The following is a 23,510-nucleotide window of genomic DNA, read 5'->3' on the forward strand; positions in this document are numbered from 1 at the left end:
TGATCTGGACTAAACTCCCCATGGCTCTGGCGCTGTCCCTAGCTGTGATGCAGTTCACATGAGTTTAGCACTCTTATATTCTGTGCCAGTTTGCCCTGGGGTAACTGTGTGGGACCTGGCACCGCTGCACTTGTGCTGCTGGCGCAGACCTGTCAAAGCCTGAGCCCCAGCTGTGCTGCTGACGTCCCTCTTCTCTACCAGCCTGGCAGGGATTTTGGCACCTGGGTGTGAAGGCCAACTTCTCCCGAGGGGATGTGTCATCCGGTCCAAAAACTATGCTCAGGGAAAGTAATTAATAATGTTCAGGTGATGGTGTGTGAATACAAAGAGGGTTTGTTCTCTGAATGCCCTTTTGAGCAGCAGCAAGATTATGACCTCTGAAGAGTAGGTAGGGTTACAAATCTATTGAAGATACCTCTGGAGTAAAAGGAGCTAGTCCTGCACAATATGTGTGCTTGAGAAGAACTGCAGAACTATGCTGAAAGTTGGTGCTATTAAAAAGGGGAGAGGGGGCACGAGGGGAGGGTGACTGAATGTTTGTATATGGTTCTCTGCCAAAGGACGATTGCTTGTGTGTAAAAATTGGGTCAGTGTCATCTCCCATCCCTTGGAGGAAGAGACAGTGTAGGCAGAAACTGCAGGTGGCATAGGAACTTCAGCAACTTCTGCCACCATCCCCTCCCTCCCCTGCAATGGTGACATTTTCATCTGAGACATGGATATCAAAGACTGCTGTACTCGGCTGTTGAGTTAATTAACACAACCTGGAAGTTGAGAATCTAGTTTGTGCCAATCTGACAACATGACCTCATTCGGAGGAATTAAAAAGGCTGTAATGAAAGTATAAGTTTCAGCAGAAATTCACACGTTTCTTGCTTCTATCTGTCAATGGCTGTACTAAGAAGAAAGAATAAAAGAAGAGCAGCTGCCTCTGTCAGGTGTTGCAGGTTGCATTATAGTGCAAGCTGAGCCCCAGCCCTGCCCCTCAGGGCTTGGGCAGCTCAGTGTGCGGGAGGGGTGGGAGGCTTTTGTCTGGGCCCTCGGAGTGGCACTGGGCATGTGCCTCAGGTGGAGCCTCTGCCCCAACACCTGACCCTAGTGAGGGGCTGGGAGAGACCTTTTTTTTCCTGGCTTGGCAGTGTCCTGCACTGCCTTACCTGGATATTTCTGATACTGAAGGCCACGGTGGTCTTCGTGTCAGTGTGGTCAGTTAAGCAGTGCAGTATTTCTCATTTATGGAGAGACACAAAATGGGTGCTTTTTCTTGGACTCAGGGACAGACTGTTGCTTAGAAAACTCCAGTTATCCCTCTATGCAATTTGCAGGATTCCTGATGTCCCTTAAATAAAATAAGAGATATCGGGTTGTACAATTATTATTGAAAATGCGTGTTAAATTTTAAAATAATTTCAGGTGTATTTTGATCTGCATACATTTAGCAAATCCACTTTACAGCCTAGAAGTTACATTTGCTGTGCTCATCTCATCGTAGCTAGCACATACTGCTGTATCTCACCCATGCAGAGATGACACAGATGATGCCTACCAAGGTGTTTTAAACTGTGGAATGCCGCTGTGGATCAACCTCCTGTGTCCGGGTAAAGATCTGGTGGAGCTGTGATTGCTTAAAGACTATCAAAATATGGGTAGAGAAAATGCCCTTTGTTTTCTTCCAAATGTGGAGCTGGTGTGTGTACACTCGCTGTCCATAGGCTTGTGTTCCTATACTGTTAAATTCCCTGGTTCATTTAGACAGGGGTTTTTGTGTCACTGGGGAATTTCTTGTTTTGTCAGGCTGTGCACACGTTGCTGTCCTGCGAGCAAGTGCGTGTCTGAACGAAGGGCTCCACCTCTCAGGGGTTTCGTGGTGGGACAGGGCATGAGGGAACCTCCACCTACAGTTGTTTTTTTTCTGAATTTTTATAGGGCTGTTGAATATCAGGGAGAGACCGGGGTACTGACTTGTACATGGTGGGAACATAAAGAGAGGATCACTTGTACGTTGTTTTACCCCCCCAGCATTTGCTGATTGTTGAATCTGAGCTGTGCTGTTCTCTGGGAGCTGTAACTGGTGCTAGTCTGAAACGGTTATGTTTGAATGGTATGTGCTGAGAGCTTTAACGTCTTCTAAAAATTACCTTTGTGGTATATTTTGAGCTTGTTACAGCTACTGTCAGCGGATCTCATAGAGTTTCCCGAGCTGAGCTTATAATTGATGGCAAGCTGACTGCCCCTTTTGTTATGTGAATTATGTGCCAGCGTCTACAAAAGCTGCTCCCTGTGGGGGAATGGGTGTCTAATTTAAGATAGCTCCCTGGGGGAACTCAGAAGGTGATGAAAGCTCCATCCCAACTTCCTCCTCTGTGGTTGCTGAGAGAGTGTCTGGGTTTTCCCTGGCACTGTCGGTGGCCTCAGTCAGATCTGGTAATGTACTTTATAACTGAATAATACCTGGCCCCCGTGCTTTGCTGAAGCTGGGGGGTAGCATGTCTCTGCATGAATGCCAAGTCCTCCCTTTCTCCTTCCTGAGCACTGATAGGAATCCTCTCTCCACATGTCAGAATGTGCACAATGCCATTGCCAGCCAGGGCCTTTGACTTCGACACTTGTGTGAGTATAGCAGTCAGGGGAGCTGAACTCTGAATCCAGCAGGCAGTGATTTGCTGGCATGACCTTCCCTGTTTTCACTGTGCCAGCATAGCTTCCCTTACTGCCTCCTGACACTGAAAAGAGAAAATGTTCATCCAGACCACTACGTATTCTGAGGGCTGCAGTTAAAATAAAATGCTCTTTGACTCAGTGGGAGTATTGATTCATTTTTGTTGCCTGAGCCACTATCAGTAGAGGGCTGTGGAGTAAAGACACTGTGTTAACATATGTGATTATTGGCAATATGGATCTGCAGGGAGGGCTGGGACAGTTAGTGAAAAGCCACAAACTGCCTTAAGGGAAAGTTGTAGGTGTTCAGTGAGACCAGGCGTTTGTGCTGCCATTATTCTTCACAGATGTTATGGTAGATCCCATAAGCCCTAAATGTGTGAGGCATTCCAGAAAACTTGCACAGGAGCTAGGGAAATTGGAGGCCCAAGTGCTTGTGGGGGCAAGTAAGCTTTACTGTATGAACAATGGATTGGGAAACTGCAATCTTGTATCTTTGACAGCTACAGTTTTTTTTTACCTGGGTCAGATGAATTCAAGTGCAAGGTGATGAAACCTGCAGGAGATAAAGGTCATTTTCTTATTGGTCATTTCCCCAGCTACAGGTGGGATCCATTTGTGGAGAAAAGCAGAGACAAAACCAGTGATTCTGGTGCTGTGGCAGCTGTTATTTATTTTTAGATCACAAAAAGAAAAGGATGGCGTTACTGATGTCAGAAAGGCTATGTTCATATGAGAGCCAATTAAAAATACACAACAGAGGAGTAAGTTAAAATGCTTATGTAGTAGTTTTTTCTCCAACATCCTCTACTTTATTGATCAGATAGATATTGGCAGGAGGAGCCTTACTGATAGGTTGTGATCTTTCTGAATAGAATGGGGAGTGGTGATAATTGCATTTAAGTGCTCTATGTGTTCTCACTCAGTGTCCCTGGGTTCCTGCTCTTTGTGATGCTCATGCAGGTAGCAGTGGGGAGCAGGTGAGCTACATGAAGGCACTGAAAAGCACTTGAAATTTTTTTTATGTTTTCAAGCACTGACAAAGGTGATGGGAGTTGGACAGCCTGAGGGGCCTAACTGAGCAGTCTGGGATGAGTGGGCTGAGACTGGGGGCTGCCAGCAGCATCGAAAGGACAGTTCCCTTCGAGAGTGGCTCAGTGGATACTGAGCTGGGTAGCATAAATTCATTGTCTCCAACCCTCCCCATAACTTTGGAGTTACTACTACTGCCCTCTGTATCAGGCTTAAAAACTGAGTTAAATTTTGCTGATAAGCCTCTTGTTTTCTGTGGTATAGCATCGTAATGGATTGTAAGTCATGCTTGTTCAGTTTCCCTTACTGACATATTGGGGCAGTGAATGTGTAAATGAAATACTACCTTCCCTATCCTGCACCACTTAATTTTTGTGCTTGGCTCACTCAGTTTGCTGTGTGTCTCCATTCTCATCCTTCCCATTCCTATGTCTGTTTCTGATCCCTGCTGGTTTTCTCCTCCCCTCTCAGTTGCTTAGTTTCAGTGACTCGCTGCCTGCTGGGTCAGTGCTGCTTGCAAAAATAACCATACCCACTCCTGTTTGTACTTGATTTCCCATCTGCACTGGGAGGGCAAGTCTGGAATTCTCCCAGGGGAATTGAGCCCTGTGAACGTGAGGCCCATGGCCTCTGTGTCCACAGAAGCCTCTTTAACCACTGGCTGGGGGAACATAAGCAAAGAGGGTGGCTCAGCTCTGCTTTTACTGAGCTCACTGCCCAGTCTCACCAGCAAACCTGCCTGACTGTGGGGGACCAGAATGACGGGGATAAAGTGGATCAGAGCGTTTGCTTAGGGATCTTCTAAACACCTGTTCCCTCCTAGCAGTTTGTTGTAGTTTAGACAGCGGTTTTGTTTTGGTTCTTTTCTTTTTGTGACTTAACCTTTCATGTGATTTGGAGGTTTTGGTCTCAGCTCAAAGCTTTCTGCTTCAGCATAAAGTTGTTTATGGCTTGTGAACAGGTTACAAACTGACTGCCCACAGCACCTTACGTGAAGGGAGGGGAGCAGCCAAACCAGAGGGGTGTCATACCCCTGCTGGAGCAATAGGAATAGGGAACCTGCATGGCTTCTGCAGCTTCCCATGCCCCAGTCAGCTGGTGATGTTGGCCAGCACCACTGCAGCAGGAGGATTTGCAAACCATATAGTTGCTAAGACAGTAGTGCTTGTGACGCAGGGTTACTGAGAAAGGAGAAGCGTAAGGGGCTGTGTGCAAGAGCTTTTCATGAGAGTGCTCTGTTACCTTTCCAGAAATGCTGTGCTCTGACTGGCACAATTTGATTTTTTAGTTAGTGTTAAGCACAGCTGTAGGTATTTTTTTTAGCTGTGTTTGTGCAAAATTGCTGCAACACTCTCTCCCTCCAAAAAAAAGCCCCAAACCAGCACAGGTGCCTGTTTTCTTCAGTCAAAAGAGAATCAGCCACTAAACTTTTCAAGGTTCTAAGGAACTTAAGGGACATTTTGTTGTCAACACTGAGATGAAGGACATGATTTTGATGTTAACTGTGTGCTTTCAGCCTGGGCAGCTGTGCGTCAGCACAGAGGGCACCAGGGAGCTGGGGCTGCCAGCTATTCCCAACCAAATGTTTTGCTTTGGGGTTGCTTTGCACGGGTGTTTTGTTAGCTGCAAAACATCTATTTTCCTGAAGCTGGTCCTTTTACTCAGAAAAATTAAATGCAAAAAAACCCTGTGCACTTTCTGCCTCAGTTTTCTTCCCCTTGTTCTGTTTTTCTGGGATCTCTGGACTTTACTGGAGTTACCAGCAGGTGCTGGTACAGGTACCTGTGGGTTTTGTGACAAAGGGAGGACTGAGAAATAAATGCCTGGACATACAGCTTTGATTTCCATCTCATGGCTACATATCAAAAATAAATTGTGCTCCAATTTCTCCAGTGAAATGGGATTTTCTTAGTATCAGTTGTGCACTTCTGGGCTCCCAGTCAACCTTTTCATTTCAAACCTATCACCAGAACAAAAGGCAGGTTCCCAGCATGGGGGGGTTGACAGCGAGAGTCCATACATTTGTGGCCGTGCTTGCAAACTGTCTGCTAGATGGAGTGCCTGAGAGACACACAGGCAGCTGAACAGCTCAGCACATGGCTAACATCAAATTAATGGCATTATTTCTGAAAGCAAATTCCTACTGAAACACAGTTACAGTCAATGTTCACATTCATTGCTTTTGACAGCCTGATATAACGTAATTTAATTTAAATACCCAGATGAGAGAGAAGCATAGGCTTTTTTAAAAAAAATGAAAATAAAAGCCCACTCTTTTTATACATAAAACGCCTGCTTGAAGGAATAAATTAGTAGCCATACAGTGCAATTGGTTTGCAAGAGCCCCTGGATTTCAGTGGAGAGCTCTGTTTGATGATCAGTAGGGAAGGCTATAGCAGGAGTGCTTTTGCCACTTTGGTGTTTTAGCAAATGCTTGACGTTAGTTCCTTGTCAGGCTTTGGTCTGGGGCCAGGAGGGTTTGGAAGGGCACTCAACTGTTTCAGAGAGCTAGCTGGCCATGTGTGCCCTTCACCTTTATCTTGCTAGGCAAATGCTGTAAGAGAACTACAAATACTGGCAAGGCCAACAGCCAGAATCAGAAGTTTTTCTAAGTATTTGCTAATTGCATGGCTGTTCTCTTTTGAGGTTCTCCTTGTAGGAAAGAAGTGTTTTGTTCATTTCTGCCTCCCAGGCTGCCCTCAAGGTCTGTGTTTGGCTGTGTCACATGGTTTGGGAATATATAAGTTGTGGGCTGGCAGTTTTGCAAAAACTGTGGACCCTTGCCCACTGTAGTACAGTGGGGGCTGTCTCTTGGTATCCAGCAGAGACATTTAGATTTTAACTGCACCTTTCCAATAGCTGGAAAAGAAGGTGAGAAAAGGTGTTTTTCAGGGGAGTGCCATATCAGCAGAGGCAGACAGCATTCCCTCTTCCCAGCTGCTCATGTCATGGCTTGTGCTCTGGGGTTGACTGCTTGGCTGTACAATGATCCAGCCTCCTTAGAAAACCGACCAGGCTACTGCAGAACACCTCTGCCCAATCCCTTTAAGTCATCCTCTCCAATACAGACCTTCTGGGTTGAGACCCAAATGGCAAATAAAATCAGATTAAAAGTTTTGGAGTGTGTGTGGGACAGCCTAATATTGAACAATGGTCAGAATGGTCTAGTTCGGGAGTTTAAATGTAAGTAGTTAAAATCAGATAAACTGGTTTTCAGGTGATGTGGATATTGTTCTTAACATACCACATTTACTCTTTTAGCATCAGGCTCCATCCCTGGGTCAGAATACCCCTCTGCAGTCACAGATCCAGTGGATCTGTGTGTTAGCAAGTCTGTGTGTTAACAAGTTAAGGCCGTTTGATTTCTGCTTTACTTCACTCATTATTTATTTATTCTATTTATTAAAATGTATTTATCAATTTTTCTTGACTTCTTCTTTGTCCCTTTGCTGTGGTATCTAAAACATCTACAGCGATCTGTGCCTCAGAGAGGACCGGGCTGCTACACTGGAACCTGCTGGGTGGACAGGGCAAGATACAGCTGAATGGGTTCTGTGGAAGGGCCATAATCCAGACCCCCTGCCAGCTTTTGTTTGAACTGCTGAGAGACTTTTATGCTTTTGTACTGGGCCAGGTTGCTCTGGAGCCGCCATGTGAATTTTCCCAGTCCCCTGCAATAACGCTGGAGGTGTTCTCTCGCTCTTACAACTGGTTACACTGGGAAAGAGACTGTGCTTTGTAAATGGTATTTGCAGAGATGGTTGCCCTTGGCTCTTCACCCAGCAGTTGTCCTTAGGTTAGGTGCTGGCTGGGATGTATCACCTTGGGCCTGTGTGTCTTGGCAAAGCAGGGAGTGCCTGCAAGGTCTCCAGTGTTGCTTGCAGATGTGATTTCATTTTCAAGAGTTGTGCAAATATCGGGTGCAAACAGGATTTTTTTTACCTGAGTAAGTAGTAGAACAGCTGGGATACACAGTGCAGTCAAGACTGTTTCTGTGCTCCTGGTGCTTTTCCTGGGAAAATGAGCTTGAGTTTCTTTCTACTCTCTGAACCCACTCAGGCCCCTGTGCTGTGAGAGACAGGCAGGAAAGCCTGGAACCGGCATCCATATGGCTGGTTCAAGAAATAAATGGAGAAAGGATGAAGTGAGGAATAATCTGGGTTAGAAAAAAAAAGACTGGGAGATTGATTCTGTTAACTATCCATCTCCTCCTCTCTGTCATCTTCCTCATCCTTGCTTTCCTAGTTGTCCTAGCTGCTGGCTACAATGCATTGAGCTTATCAGCCCTAAAGCTTCTGACCTTGTTGCTTGGCACAACCTTTGATTCCACTTTAACTCTCATCTAAAAACTCATGTTCATCTTGTATCAAAGCTGCACACGACAATCTATTCCAGAGGAGTTACTCCTTCCTGCTCTTGCTTACGGAGATTTAGCAGTTCCTATAAAGGTGACTGCCTTTCCCTGGTGTATTTGGTTTCTGTGGCCAGGTTTTGGTAGCGGGGGGGGCTACAGGGGTGGCTTCTGTGAGAAGCTGCCAGAAGCTTCCCCGGTGTCTGATAGAGCCAACGCCAGCCAGTTCCAGGATGGACCCGCCGCTGGCCAAGGCTGAGCCAATCAGGAATGGCAGTAATGCCTCTGTTATGACATATTCAAGAGGGAGAAAAAAAGTTACTGTGCAGGTGAAAATTGTAGCCAGAGAAGAGTGGAGTGAGAACATGTGAACAACAAAGTAGACACCAAGGTCAGTGCAGAAGGAGGATCTCCAGGTGCTGAAGCTGTGCCCCTGCAGCCCATGGAGGACCATTGGGGTGCAGAGACCCACCTGCAGCCCAAAGAGGAGCCCGTGCTGGAGTGGGTGGATGCCCGAAGGAGGCTCTGACCCCATGATGGAGCAGGTTTTCCTGGTAGGACTTGTGGCCCTATGGGGGACCCACGCTGGAGAAGCCTGTGCCTGAATAGCTGCACCGTGTGGATAAATGACCCACGTTGCAGCAGTCTGGCAAGAACTGTTGCCTGTGGGATGGACTCATGCTGGAGAGGTCCATCGAGGACTGTCTCCCATGGGAGGGATCCCATGGGAGCAAGGAAGGACTCTTCCTCCTTGAGAATCAGCAGAAACAACAACTGACTGCAACCCCCATTCCATATATCCCTGCAGTGCTTTGGGAGAAGGGGTGGAACTTGGAAGGAGAGAGCTGTAGGGGGAAGGTGTTTTTAAGTTTTATTTTACTTCTCATTCTCCTTCTCTGATTCTGTTTGTAATAAATTTAATTAATATCCCCACTTTGAGTCTGTTTTGCCCATCGCAGTGATCAGTAAGTGACCTTTCCCAGTCCTTATCTCAACTCATGAACCCTTAATTATATTTTCTCTCCTCTGTCCAGTTGCAGAGGGGAGTGAGAAAGTGGCTTTAGTATCTGGAGTCCAGCCAGGGTCAACCTACTACACCTAGGTGGATATTTTCTTTTTCATCTCAACATCTCAAATCTGTTCTTGATGTGATATAATTGATTCTCAGCTGTGTTTCCTTCCTGCACATTTTTGCTTGATCCTAGTTTGGGAAATGGGAGAGAAGGTCTCTGGCTGTCAGTTACATGCTGATAGACCAAAATGAGATGCTCAGTTTGATGTCTGAAATTACTAGCAGACATTGCAAAACATGATTCAGGCCCCAGCAAGCGCTTGGTTGGATTGCCTGATTTACTCAGTGTCAAAGTTGTTGCTGGTTTCAGCCAGGTAGAAACAAGCTCTTGTATTTAGTTCAGAATGGGTAAGTGGGAAGCTATGCCCAAAACCCAGACCATAAATGATACACTAGTAGCACAAGGAATGCCATTTAAGTGCCATTTTTTATATTTGTGACCTTTTATTTTTCTCACAGGAAGTGAATTTCTGCTATGCAAAGGTTTTTTCAGTGTGCAAGAAGTGATTATATGTTTTGAGTCTACTCTTTGTGCACAGTAATTTTTCATGCCAACGTGTGCATTGTGATATCTGTCACAGACAATAAAGCAAAGCTCTTGACAAACTATATGCAGTAGTAATGAAAAGGGTGGGGTTTTAAAGTCTGCTTTGATACAGCAACACTCGGTATGTTTGTTGAGTAGTCTGTTCTGAAATGTGAATGTATCATAATCAAATTCATATCAATTGTTCCCACATTTAACTTTGAAGAAGGCATGGAAAAATACCTGCTTTTTGTAACAAGTTTAACATAGCAGCCTAATCATTTCATTAATGCTTTCCTCCCCGCGATTACATTTTCAGAGCCATGTGTGATCATTTAATTGTGTGCCTTCTCATTAATAATGAACACAATTAAAGTCCCACTATGATACTTTGAAAATGCACCCTTTGCAGTGAATGCTGCCTCCACGCAGAATATCCCAAAATTACAGCAGTTCTCCAGCATTTTGGCTGAGTCCCTTGGCACAGACTCTCAGTGCTGTTACCGTACCCATGTTGCCTCTGAAACACTTGCGGCTGTTTTATGTGACTGTGTCTGGCTTTTTCAGCCAACCACTGGTGTCCGCTGGCAGCCTCTGGAGATTTTACTTTGTGATTAAATAATAACGTAAGAGCTTGATTCTTTGAGAAAAAGGTAAAAACCAGCAGTAATATCATGAGCGTGACGGGGGATGAGTGTTAAGACCTCTGTTTATTTATTTGTATTTACTCAGCCCTTGAGGACTGGAGAGGAAAGCTCCCGTAATGTGTTGTCAGAGAACGTGTCTGCCCAGGAGATAAGTAACCGTCTGCTTTAGCAAGCAGCAGATTACAAAATGGCTTTTACAGCCGCTGTTTCAGCCTCCTTGGAAACACGGCCAGTTTTGAACGCCAGGAAGGCCCTGGTGCTCAAGCGGGATTTTCTACTTCGCCTGCAGTAAAGCAAAGTGCTCGTTTAGGGCAACCTGTCAGTACAGTTCACTTCTACATGGGCTGAGGGGTGGCCTTCAGGGTCCTCCTGCAGCCCCTGATGTGGTGTGGGCACCTGCCAACACAGGGGCTGCAGGTCCTGCCTGAGCCACAGCCGGGTCCCCAACTAGCAGTGTGTCATGACCTGCATGTTGTGAGGTGTTTCCTAGAAAGCATAGGAATGGAAATATTAATTATTAATGCACCTACCTATGCTCGTGTATTTATAGTTATGTAGAAGTATACATGCAACGTATACAAAAGAAATAATATTGTGAAGCTGAATACAAAATGGTGCCACTAACCTAATTCAACCCACCTTTCGTTTCCCCAGCCCTGGAGTGGGTTGCTGTTGGATATAGAGCTGCCATCTTGACTCAAAAACTTAGGTATTTGATTGGGGAAAAAAACGCCAACTGAACCAGCAACATAAGGAATTTGTCCCATCTGTGGTCATTGCCAGTGTCTGTCTAGAGCTTGGTCAGTTTTTCACTTGATTAACCTCTTCTGGCTTAATTCACTGTCGTGCCAAATGCTGAGTTTAAACTTTCTCACAACTATTTATTTTCAGAAAGGCTGACGATACCAATAGCAGAAGGGAGATAGATGCATAGATGCCAAAGTGGAATGTCACAATCTCTCTTTGTCTGAAAGTAAGATACTTTCTAAGGGCAGGAAGGATGGTGCTGTGCACAGAGATGATCATAAGGACTGTTTTTTGAAGGTTTTTCAATGCAATCATAGTTGTAAAGTTTACTCTAGCTTCTGTCCAGTATTTAGTTCGTTAAGGTGTTGACACAATTTTGCTGACATTTTTCTTAAGTGGATTATGCTCACAGCCAGTTTTTCAAAGCAAACAGATGGCTTTTCAAACAGAGCATGCCCACAGATTTTTTTTTTTTTAAATGGTGTCTCTAGAATTATGACAGCTCTGTCAGAGGGGGGCTGGTTTGTCATTAATTTTCTCATGACAGATGATTCAAAATCGCTTTTGCTCCTTCAGCTTACTCAAATGAAGCAGCTGTTTAAAAATAAAAAACACAGGGAGACTAAGGCATAAATCCATTGAACTGCACATGAATGGAATCGCACTGTTTTGATAAGACCATTTCTGTGTTTAGACCACTATAAAATAAGAATGTCTTCAAAATATTGGAAGTATGCTCAGGAGGAGTGTGTTTCTTCCCAAAACCTGAAGACATGTTGTGCGTTGCCTCAGACAAAATCTGTAATCTGAATTGCCTGGTTACTCAAATCTGAAATAAGAATGTGCATAAGGGAGAGCGGGTGGCTCAGCACTTTCACATAGGGTGTGAAGTCCCTTGGCTTCTGGGGACTTCAGATGTGAGTCTTGGCAGAACAGATTCAGGCTGTCACCCTCCAAGCGGTGTATTGAATCCCAAATAGCTCCCTTCAAATGAGTGTCTCATTCCCTGGAAAAACACGCAGTTTGTGGGCCACCCCAGAAAGATTTCCATGCTTTGCCCTCGCCCCGAGAAGGAAGAGATGTGAAGAAAGTGGCAGAGGCTGTCCCATGTTTTGGACTTAGTTGCTCTTGGTGCTGTAATGACAACTATTTTGAGTTGCTTCTTGCACTAGAGGGATTTTTCTGTTTTTGGGCATGAATACGTAGCACCAGGTTTTGACTTGGAGAAGTTAAGGCTACGAAGCATCGTCACACTAATTTTGTCAGCTGGTTGGTGCAGCCTTTGGTGTCTTCGGTCCTGTGTGCACGATAGAAAAAAGCAGCCACCCCACTGCAGCCAGGGTTATTTAATCCTAAAACCAAACTACTTAAAACTGCATTTGTGCGGTTCGGACAGATTGAAGACGTATTGAGGAGATACACCCTTTTTTGTAACATCATGATGTCATTAGTGATATGTACTTTGCTTATGTGGCAGTGTTGTCCCCGTCACTACAGCACTGGCACTATCCCTGTGGCATTTGCAGACGGGGAGGGAGACTAAAGTGGGGTGGGCTGGGTGCTTGGGGCAGCGGTGGGGCTCTTGAATTCCTGCCTGCTGCCCTTAACCATAAGTAAAACCTCTGACCTAAAAGCAAGATCACAGCTATGTGAAATATCTGCTGCATAATTTATTCTTGTTTTGGTTTTTTCAAGCCCTGCCTTCTCACTGGATCCAAAGCTATTTGTCTGTGTATTCCCATAACTGTCATGCTGCCGAGATACAAATCCCTTTCAAAAAGGGCTTCACACCACATAGCAGAGAGCCGCTCGCGTGGTCCCAGTGCTCTTTGTTATTCTCACACTGAGCTGTATTCCCAGCATCTGGATAGTGATTTGCATCGTTCAGCAGGGATGAATTCATGACACCAGGAGATGAGGCAATCACGTTCTCAGGCACAGGCTGCTGTCCCTGGATGACGTGGTTTCCCACGTGGTGTTTACCAGGGCCGCAGACTTGCAAGCCACCATTGTTTCTTTGTTGTGAACATTGTTTGCAGGGGCTCAGGCGCTGTGAGTCCAGTGCCAGGCGCTGGCGAAAAGGGAACTGTGCTCATCGGTGTGGGATAAATCCTTCCTCTTAGCTCCAGGGAAAGGGAGAGTGGAGAGATGTTTCCACTGACGGAGGGTGTCATGTTGTGACTCATCCAACACATCTGGTTTGTTTTGAAAACCAAAGGAGGGGCAGTGATCACTCGCCCCTCCATCAAGTCCCAGGTCTTGCTACACTATCTGTTGTCTCCTCTGAGACCCGTGGAAGTGCCTGTGGTCCACAGGAGGGCAGATTGGGTTGCAGGGATGTGAATGTGCTGTTTCAGCCAACAGAGGTATTCCTTCTGAATATGCGTGTAACCAGATGCAGTGGGTGCTGTGCTTTGAGCACTACTTTGGGTGACATTAGGAGAAGAGGAGCTCAAGTTCTTAGTGATACTGAATTTTAATGACCAGATGCATGTCTTGGCTTTTATTTATTTGTGTCCTGTAGCACCAGGATCTTGTCGCTTCACGGCACTTGAGATATCAATGCTGCATAAATATTCATTTTGGCATTTCTGAACACCACCTCCTTAATACAAATTTCATGTAACACATTTTTCCTGATTGTTGCAAATTGGATTGACATCCTTTTAGTCACCTCACCTTTACATGCCCTGAGAAGATACAGAAGCAGCCCTTTGCTCAAGAAGTCTCATTCCCATTCACCTGCTCTAAAGTCCCAAATAAAGTGGTTCATATGCATTCCCTGTAGCGCTACAGGGTGATGTGTTTCACTCAGGCGTGCATCTTGGCCTGCCTCTGCTGCAGGAGGGCTCAAGGCTGGGTAGCAAATCTGGGTGCAAGGAGGGTTGGGTTACCAGGGTCTCACAGCTCGCAGGGGCTCCTTGGCTGGGGACGCACAGCCATTGCCATGTGGGATCTGATGCCAGGGAGCAAGGACAGAGAAGTGGCGTGGGGAGAGGGGTACCATGTGCCATCTCTGCCCTGTTCCTGGCAGGTCCTTGCTCTTGACTGTGGAAGAGGAAATGCCTTCCCCCACAGCCTCCTTCAGTGCAGACCCAAATTACCTCCCAAGGGATGGTGACCTGGACGTGGTGGGAGTCTGGTGTCTGTCCAGTGTGCTGACTGCTGCCTTCCTCGCTGAGCTGGTGCCAGGCTGCAGAAGGAGCTTCAGTCTTGTTCATGGAGAGCAGAGTGGATTTGGGATGGGAGCTGGGACCTATTCCATGGCACTGAGCAATATGCCCCAGAGACAAGGAGAGCAGTACTGCCGCTTGTGGCCCCAAGTGATGTGTGCAATGCCTGACTCTCTCCTGCATGTCTGTCTGTGCATCCTCAGGGCCAAGGAGATCTCCTGAAGAACGCCAAGAACGAAGCCCTGGAGAACATGAAGCAGATCCAGCTGGCGTGCCTGTCGTGTGGACTGAGCAAAACTGGAAGTGGGCACGCGGATCCCAAGTCAAAGCGGAGCCTGGAGGCGATACAGGAGAAGGATACTGGAGATGAGAATGGGAGACTGTGAGGGGAGGCAGAGCTGTCGCATTTGTCACAGATTTCAATAACTCTAAACTATTTTTTTAAAGCATTTAAAAATTCACACGGGAGTGCCCTCTACAGGGTGTGATAGTGTTAAAATCCTCACAGTGTCAGTATTTTAATGCAGTTAATTTATCCCAGTTAAGCTCCGGTAGTGAGATTTCTAATGAAGCCAAGCTGTCTGTGTGCAAGTGCGTGTGTGTGCGCGCACATGCAAATCCTGTAGACGCCCTTTCATGCATTGCATTAGCCATTTGCTAATTTATTCCTTTGTAATCTTTGAATAGGCCTGTTCATTCTGAAGATCAAAACAAATTGAGAGCACTTGTATCAGTTCTGGGCTTTATTTTGCTCTCCAGCTTTTTATCATTTAACTTATAGGTTACATTACTGTTGTGCTGTTCAAACAAACAAACAGAATGCAACAAATATCACTGACAGCTGTTTCTGTGAGGACAAAACCGGTGGTTTGCTGCAGACCCTGAAGGCCATTTTTAAATGAACAACTACAACCAAGTAAATGTGGTATCAAATGGTCAGAGTTGCTAGGTAGATTATCAGTAGATTTGAGGTGTATCTTCTGCTGAATTTTAGCAAACTGCTCTTCAGGGTACACCCAGAGAGCACATACTAATGTAAGAACTAGCTGATTTATTTCATTCCAGCAAAACATTGCCATCTGGTAGATCTGCAGGACAGTTGCAGTCTTTGCTGATAGGCATTAACTGAAGTAGTAATGAACATAGCTAGTCAGCCCTGTAGTTATGAGGAGAGCTGTGAACACCCTTTGGTGGTCATGAACTCTGAAAGTGAGCTTCAGACCATTCTGAAACACCCAGTGGTGCCAATATTGGAAGGAAAGTTTTCCAGATTTCACAAAATGTGAGCTTTAGTGCAAGAGGTGTGAGAGGTCAGACCTTGCTTGCTGCCTTCTGCCTGGATGTTGAAGTCAGTTGGATGAAGCAAGCAGGATCTGGCCTTATGTTTTTGTGGTTGAGAATCATGCTGGGCTAGAAATTTAAAGCAGGGCTGGAGAGCTGCTACAGATGTAGTGTGGAGAAATAGCTTGGGGAAAAGCAGGGTACCAGCGTTTTTGTGCAGCAGTTGCAAATATCCTGACTCGTGTCGTAGGTTTAGGGTAGTTCTGAGACTTGGCTGCCTCTTGGTGCCACTGCAGAAAGGAGACAGAGAATGTCACGAAGCAATGCATCCTCATCCCTCCCTGTGTCCGGCTCATGTGTGCTCACAACATTCATTTCAATCATTTAAGTACTGTGCTTGAGTGTAGTTGTTTGTGTTACCTTTAACAGGACTAAGTATTTTATGGTTATAAAAAAAGACTATATTTATTTAAAGCATTGCTTTTATTTTTAAAAGCTACTTTTTAAATTAATTTGATTAACAAATATGCTAATTTTCTGATCTTAACAAAAAGTAATTGCTGAAAGTTTGATCATTGGAAAATCTTATATAGCTATTGTGTTAAGTTATTTTTGACTTCTTAATAACACTATTATGTTCATGTTGCACATTACTGAGAGAGTAAAGCTATAAAACAACTTTGACCCATGTTTTTACAGTGATTTAACATAGAAGGTAAACAGTGATTCTGGATAAAGGTGGGTTAGAGTGGGTAAGTTGCTTGAGAGAAGGTCTTGCTCTAACAGGAACTGTGTTATTGCAAAGGTTATGATTCAGATGCCTTAAATACCATTTCAGTAAAATTTGCCATACTTGTTCAGATCCAGCCCTAAATCCTCTGTTTATTTCTCCATTATGAGTGTATATTCAGACTTCACTGAGGTCTGGGGAAGTGTCTTTTGTGTTTCAGGCAAGGCATAAAGCCAGATCAATGGTATAAGTGTGCACATTCACATTCTGCCCTCTTGGGTTACCTTCTAGATTTCATCGTGGGTTTTATTTATATAAAAACACCACTTGGCCTTCAATATTTTCAGTTAGGGAGGATGGAAACTGTTAACCCAGCAACACCAGTTGCAAAGGGTCAGCCTTTGGAAATCATCTCTCGGAACAGAGAGGTGGCTGCTTCTTGGTGCTTCATTTAAACCTAAAAATAACTTGATTTTCTCAATCTAACACTCTATCCTAATGTCTGTACAGGAACTGCTGGCAAAATACTTTCTACTTCTCCTGCCTTCTCTGATGTTGTGAACAAATGAACATAAAATTAAATAGAGAAGGGCTTTTTTTATGTGCTCACATGGAAAGAGGGTACAACATAGCTCTCACTCTAGAAGCATAAGCAGAACCAGAAATGGTTGGATGGAAATATCATAGCATGCACACACACACACCCCTTTCATGACATGTTTAGCATTCATGTGATGGCCTGTGCCAAGGTCATGTCTTCTGTGCAAAATACAGGGAGTAGGAATTTTAGGCAGCCTGGATTGCCCCAAGCAGCTGAGACCACTCCTGGTGCGGGCATCCAGAACCCCGCAGCTCGAGCAGCTCCATTCTCCCTCCTGCATCAAGAGAGGGGCTGGCAGCAGAAGCTCATCTCACCTTCCTCTGAGCCCCTTTGAAGTCACTAGGAGTGGAAATGAATGATAAAGTGGCTGTCGGCATAATAAAAATTCAGCCTTGAAGGAGAACGCGTGGCAAAATCACATCCAGCATCAGCAACAAACACACACTGGGGGACTGACTGCCTCACCTTCTGGGGAGGTGTTCCATGATATGCCTGGCTTCCTGCAGTGGAACAACAGCCTTCTCTGGGCCCTGTGCAGGTACAGTTTGCCTGGTGTCCCATGTGAATATTATCTATTTCACTTCTATGGAAGTGATGTTGGGAAAGTGTTACAGGTATTTGCAATTGTTACCGTGTTCTTTGACAATTAGAAATCAGAGAAGCTCGCAGGGACTGGTGTGGGGAGGTGTCTGCCAGAGGGGTGAATCTACCTGGGTTCTCTTTGCCGCTGAGTCCTACATCTCAAGGGTGTTTAAGCTCCTGCAGATTTCCCAGGCAAGAATGGGGTGGGTGGCTCAGGGTGGCCCTGGCAGCACCTTCTCTGTGGCACAAGGCTGCAGTGTGACCTCTACCTGTCAGTCAGGCACTGGGGCTCATGAGAGAAAGGTTTCACTTGGATTTTGCTTCTTATGTACCTACAGGAAGGCAGCCAGCCATGAGGCATGGGAAGAGGATGAATTATTCCAACTGTTCACAGACCCGATTAGCCTTAAATCAGCAGGGATAGTTTTTACCAAATTTCAAGTGCTGGCATGACCAGCTGGACTTGACCCCTTTCCCCTCCCTCTCCTGAGCTCAGCATGAGTTACAGCACAATGCTGTTCTGCTGCTTTCTGTATAATTTTTCATGCATTTAGTTCCCTGTTCTTAAAGGGATAATGGAGCTTCCCAGTGGAAACAAGGTAAGGGTTTTGTTCGTCCTTGAGAGGTTCATCTCCAAAAATAGATTGTTATCAGATAATTGCATGCACAGAGAGCGTTCCTGTATAATAATACATCTCTTCCATCTATCTGTTCAGACTAAAATATTAGGTCGTAACCTCCTTGGCCTCCATTCCACTCCTACAGGGATAGGCAGCAGCCTCATGCAGGGACTAGCTCATGAAGCTTCAGATAAAAAAAAGGTGAGGGGGTCACAGGAACAGTGTCTTCTTGTCTCTACCACTTGCTGTGGGGCTGAATGTGGTGGCCCTGGTTCCTATCACAGCGGCAGTGGATGGTGTACACATTCAATAAATCTGAGGCTTGCTTCTTGTAAAGTGAACTGCTTAGCAGGGGAAAGGTGATTGTGAACGATGAAAACATCTGGGCACAGTGAATGTGCACTTGGGAATGGAGCAAATAGCAGGCACCCAAACGCCCTCCATTGTCAGTCCCTCTCCTCTCCCTGGGCAGGCATGAAAATCTAATGGTTCCCCTTATTTTGTACCAGTAAAATTGTCTCCAAATTGCCACACCAAGCACAAGGCAGTATGTTTCCCCAGGAGGCTGGTGAGTATTGCTGGGATGTGTTTCCCAGGTGTGCTGTTTGAGACTATTCTGGCACGGTCCTGTCAGGCCGCCTTTGCACAGACTCAGGCTGAGCAGTCTTGCATTTGCTTTCCATAGCAAGTTCCTGATAAAAGTGTTTCCTTTTTAAAATATGGTTGAGGACTGTGTGAGTTCAGTACCCAAGATGTGACTGACCAGGCCAGAAATGTGATGCAAGTGCTGTCTCACCAGCTGTTCCTCTGCAACAGAGAGTATTGCGTGAGCATGCCCCCAGTGAAAAAGGTCATATTTTAAATGAGAATGTTCTGCTTTTTTTGATTATTTGAAACAGTTTATGAATAAATTGGTTTTGCAGAAAATATTCATGGAGTAATTTCAAGAAAATGTGCAGAAATTAAATTCTTGGCAGACAACACATGAGCAGGAGACAGTCTTATGTTTGACAGCTGTTTGCTCTGCACAGTCCACACCACCCTACTCTGGGAATTGGAAGAAGAATGAATGTTCCAAAGGCAAGTTTGAATTACTGGCAATGTACTTTTCTCCCTGATAGGCTGCACAGCAGAGAATCATTCATATATGAAGATGTGAATATAGTAGGATTGGGAAGCACACATGATACTTGAGGCCAAAAGTGAGCATGGAGAGTAAGTGGCATGTCGGGATGTTGTGTTTGGGGAGGGAAGTTGGGTGTGGGGCTCTGTATGGGCAAGCACTGGCAGAGAGGCCCCAGGAGGAGCCAGCAACCTCCCTCCAGTGGCAGTGAAGGGCTGTTTGGGCAAGAAGCAGTTTGGTAATGGGTGGGGTTGGTTTCCATTAGCAGAAGTTTGCACAGATCTCAGTGAGGGCTGGAGGTGCATGGCCATGGCAATTGGTTCCGTCCCTGACCCATGGGTTACTGAGGTTGTGACAGAAACCCCCAGGGGATGGGAGACTCTGTGGCCACAGCCCCTGGACCCAGTGGCATTCCCACCATGGGAGTGCTCCTGGAGCTGGGTGGGTTCACAGCACTGATGGCACTGGATGCAATCAGTCACTGTGGCCTGGTGGTAGGAATGCTGTTCAGTGCCATTCTGGCTGCAGGTTTAAGTGGCATCTCACTAAATCATCTCATGACTCTGGCATGCAGGATCACAAAACTGCTGTGCTTCAATGACATAATGTGCCACTGCGAGCACTGTACCTATTTCTGCTAGCTACAGTGTATCATGTGTTATTTTTTGTTAGACAAAATTAAGCATATTTTTTGTTAGACAAATTAAGCATATTTTTTTGACCCAACCTGATTGTCTGTAGTTCATCTCAGTCTCTGAGGAGTATTTGATCATGAGTTTAGAACATTGGAGAAGGTTGAATATGCCAGTTGAAACATTAATTTTGGATGGCAGCTGAAAATAAGATACTAGGTATACAGGACGGAGATGAGCTTAACAGGCAAAGACTAGTATTAACCTGGCTTGTTTGGAAGCACGTGTGGGGAGAATGGAGGATACAGATGAATTATTTGTATGCTTCCTCAGATAGGGTCTGGTGGACCAGCTACACATAACGCAATTAAAAACGAGATGCAACTTATGATTCAGACAGCAGGCGCTGCTATGATTATTTATGATGCTGATGGATGGAGAAGGGAGCTGGCAGCGAAGTGCAGTTGCAGTGTTGGTGTGCCACGGGCAGGGGAGAGGGCGAGCGGTGCTGCTGCTCCTCCTGCACGAAGCAAAGAGGCCAAGGATCGGTTGGTGCTGCGCTTCATAGCTGGGTTCTCCCAAGGTGGGAAATGAGTGTGCTGGAGGGACAGAAATGAAGCATTTAAGAGCATACTGATCTTGGCAAGTCCGTTCTTGCTGGTGTTGGTGTACTTTGCCTTCAGGATTCACCAGCCTTGACTCAACTGTGCTTTGCTCGTTTGCCAGGGCCGCAGGGACCCTTCTCTGGATGTGTGGGACTGCCCAGGGCTGGCTGAGCTCTCTGTGGGGCTGTTCCCTCAGGGACTGCCTGGTGAGGCCATTTTTGGGAGGCTCAGATGAACCGCAGCGTGAGTGGGCTCAGCTCCCACTAAAGTCCAACTGCAATTGCACCTGCTGGTGCTGTGACTACATTTTGCTGGTATTTTGTCTGTAAGTAGCTGGGCACCCACACAAACTGCTCTCTTGATTCCTGCTGAGACCCGTCCCAGCTTCCCTCTGTCATGCCAAGGCAAACAGCCCCAGCTCCTGAGGGGAGGGTGGCAACACTGTGTCAGGACTGCCATTAGATTGTGTTTTGGAAACAGAGTTATTCCGAGGTATTTGATGCACTGGCCAAGAAAACAGTCTAGAGGTGTACAGCAACAGGCAGGTGATGACGTGTAGGGTACCCCCTTGTCAGATCAGCCAGCACATCTCAGAAGTGACTGAGTGAAGAGTTGAATTGTCATCAGAGTAAACAAAAAATACCAACTTCATGAGATTTTCAAACTGTGTTTGAGGTTGGCTGGCACTTGCTGCAAGGCACATGGCCCATACAGCAAACAAAAGCCGATCCTGTGTTTCTGGAAAATCTGCTGTGGTATTTAGGTCTGAGTGGAGGCAAGACGTGTGTGAGTGACCCCCTGCAATCCACCAGACTGGGGGAATCAGCAGTCCCAGGTGTATCTGTGAGTGAAAACTCCCACTGTTGCTCTCCCACTGTTTGCTCTCCTCTGGTGTTTCAGACCTGTGCCAGGTCAACCATTTGACAAAGGAAAGCTTTTCCCTGGGCCAAGATTGCTTGCAGAGCTCAGCCCCTGGGGTGGCCCAGCAGGGCTGACCAGGGAGAGCTCTCCAGGAGCAGCCTTTGTGTCTTTCAGTGCTGCTCCATCTGCCAGCCAGTGTTTTACCCTGAGCTGTTTGTCAGAGAGCTGGGCACTGTCTGTTGGCACAGTTGACCTCCTTGCTGAGCAATGGGAACCCACCCATAGATTTGTAACTCAGTTGTTTGCCATTTGATATTTGCATTTCTCATTGCCCCATCATGGGGTGCTCTGGAAACATTGTGGCTTTTATGTCAGCATTGTTGTCCCATCATGGGATGTGTCAGAGGAGCTACAATGAGAGCAGAGAATTAGTGGCATCCAATAGTTCTGCTGAGTACAGTGTTTCTGCTTGTGCCGGGTTGTGTCAGTTCCACAGAAGATAATTTTTAAAATATTTTTGGTTATTGATTCTAACTTCATATTTCATAACAAGGTGATTGCAATAAACCAGTAGCTGTAATTCATTTGGGATTGTCCCCCCCAGGCCTTGAGGAGATATGTTATGTGGAAACTGGCACCGTGGTCTGTCACACTCTCTTTGTGCACAGCAGCTTTTGCCAGGGTTGTTTTCTGTGTGTGTGTGTTAATGCTTAAAGGTCATAATTATCATCAAATGAACACAAATATCCACAGGAAAAATGTTTCTACCAGGCATCAAAATTAAGGACAGATGAAAGTCTCTGATGTGGAGTTCAGATGGCAGCATTAATGAAGACAGAATGGCACCAGTTTTGATTTCTCTCATTGTTTATGTGAATTGAATATGAAAATTGACTGAATAGTATTTATTAATGATGTGCATGGGAAAAAGCCTTAGGCCTGATGACAAATCTTTATGGGGTAGTGTTACATCTTGTGGCCTCTGGATCCCAGCTATCCAGCAAGGAAAAAACAGCTTGTGTGTCCTTAGTTCCCAAGGGAGCAGGTAGCTGTAAGACCTGCCTTTTTTTCTAGAAGGCAAGCAGGACACAAATAATGCTCTGAGCCATATTCTGGAGAGGCTCAGAGCTACAGAGGGACTAAGTGCATCCCTGTGAGCTCCCTAGGAGGGGGCCAAGGGGCTCTGGCTTGGAGAAACTGCACAATCAGCAGCACCTCAGCCTAATGGGGAGAGCAGGGGTTCTCCTGGGAACGCTGGTGCTGGGCACTGCCTGCAGCAGCAGCTCTGTGCACGGAGCTGCTGGCCTTGTTGTGAAAGGCAGGCTTTCCTGGGCAGCTAAACCCTCTCTATTGTCAGTGCCAAAATAGGTGTTTTTAGGCAGCCATTTGTCCCACTTCTTTTAGCTGTGCATTTTAGGAGAATACTTTTATCCTAGGAGTGCCTATTCCAAGCCATATCTTATAAGAATTTATAGTAGAAAACCCAAACTTTTATCTGCGTAAAAGACAGCTAGCTGTGACAGCTTACCACAAGGTGTGCACTTGTACAGGGCCAAGTGATGTATCTCTGTGGTCATTTTTTGTGTTTCTTGACCAAGAAAATCCAAGAAAGCAGGTGGCAGGGTTGTGGGGTTCAGGTTACCCCACAAAGAGATAGGGGTAGATGCAGCTGCTGTTTGTGAAGAACAGTTTTGTGGTAATAAATGATTGAACCCTCACATCTGCAAAACCAAAGGACAGGGTAAATGGGTGGCTTCCAGCCCCGCAGACCTTGTGCTCAGTGCTGCAGGCATTGGACCCTGAAGTGGACTGTGGCCCTGCCACACAGTGACCAGCTGGGAGAATCCTTCATAGCAAATGCCCTGAGCAGTGCTGCATTTCCAGCAGGAGCAAAGTCACAAGGAGACCTGTCGGGAAGGTAAAGTGCCACATCATTTTTGTATGGTACTAAGATTGCAACCTGGCCTGATGGGAACATGACAATCTGCAAGATACTGAAGCAGGCACAAAGACAGTTTCATGAGATTTGGAAGGTAATCTCTGGGGATCCCAGGGTGACTCTGCTGTTCCCACATACCAGGTTTCAGCCCCCTCAGTGAGGCAAATTAACCTTTTCCCTGGGACTGGCTATGCTCTTATTGCACATCATGAATCCTCTATTTCCTGCTTCACTGAAAACAGTTGCACCTTCTCCTGGGAAAGGCAAATTGATTGTAGGGAGTTCAAAGAACAAAAGCTGAGCAGGTGGCTTTCTAGATTATACACTTTT

At 45.9% G+C, this 23,510-nt stretch overlaps 1 protein-coding gene across 1 annotated transcript in view; it reads left to right on the top strand.

Moving 5' to 3' along the window:
- Positions 1-16,349, top strand: part of PLCL1 (phospholipase C like 1 (inactive)) — a 189,684-nt gene extending 173,335 nt beyond the window's left edge. The window contains exon 6 of the mRNA XM_027898479.1: positions 14,410-16,349. Within this exon, the coding sequence (XP_027754280.1) occupies positions 14,410-14,592 (183 nt within the window). The 3' untranslated portion in view covers positions 14,593-16,349. The remainder of the gene's footprint in view (positions 1-14,409) is intronic.
- Positions 16,350-23,510: the final 7,161 nt, after the last annotated feature.

This window comes from Empidonax traillii, unplaced genomic scaffold (genome assembly GCF_003031625.1).
Source record: "Empidonax traillii isolate 1590-97213 ecotype Southwest subspecies unplaced genomic scaffold, ASM303162v1 scaffold599:size391633, whole genome shotgun sequence".
Taxonomy (NCBI): Eukaryota; Metazoa; Chordata; class Aves; order Passeriformes; family Tyrannidae; genus Empidonax; species Empidonax traillii.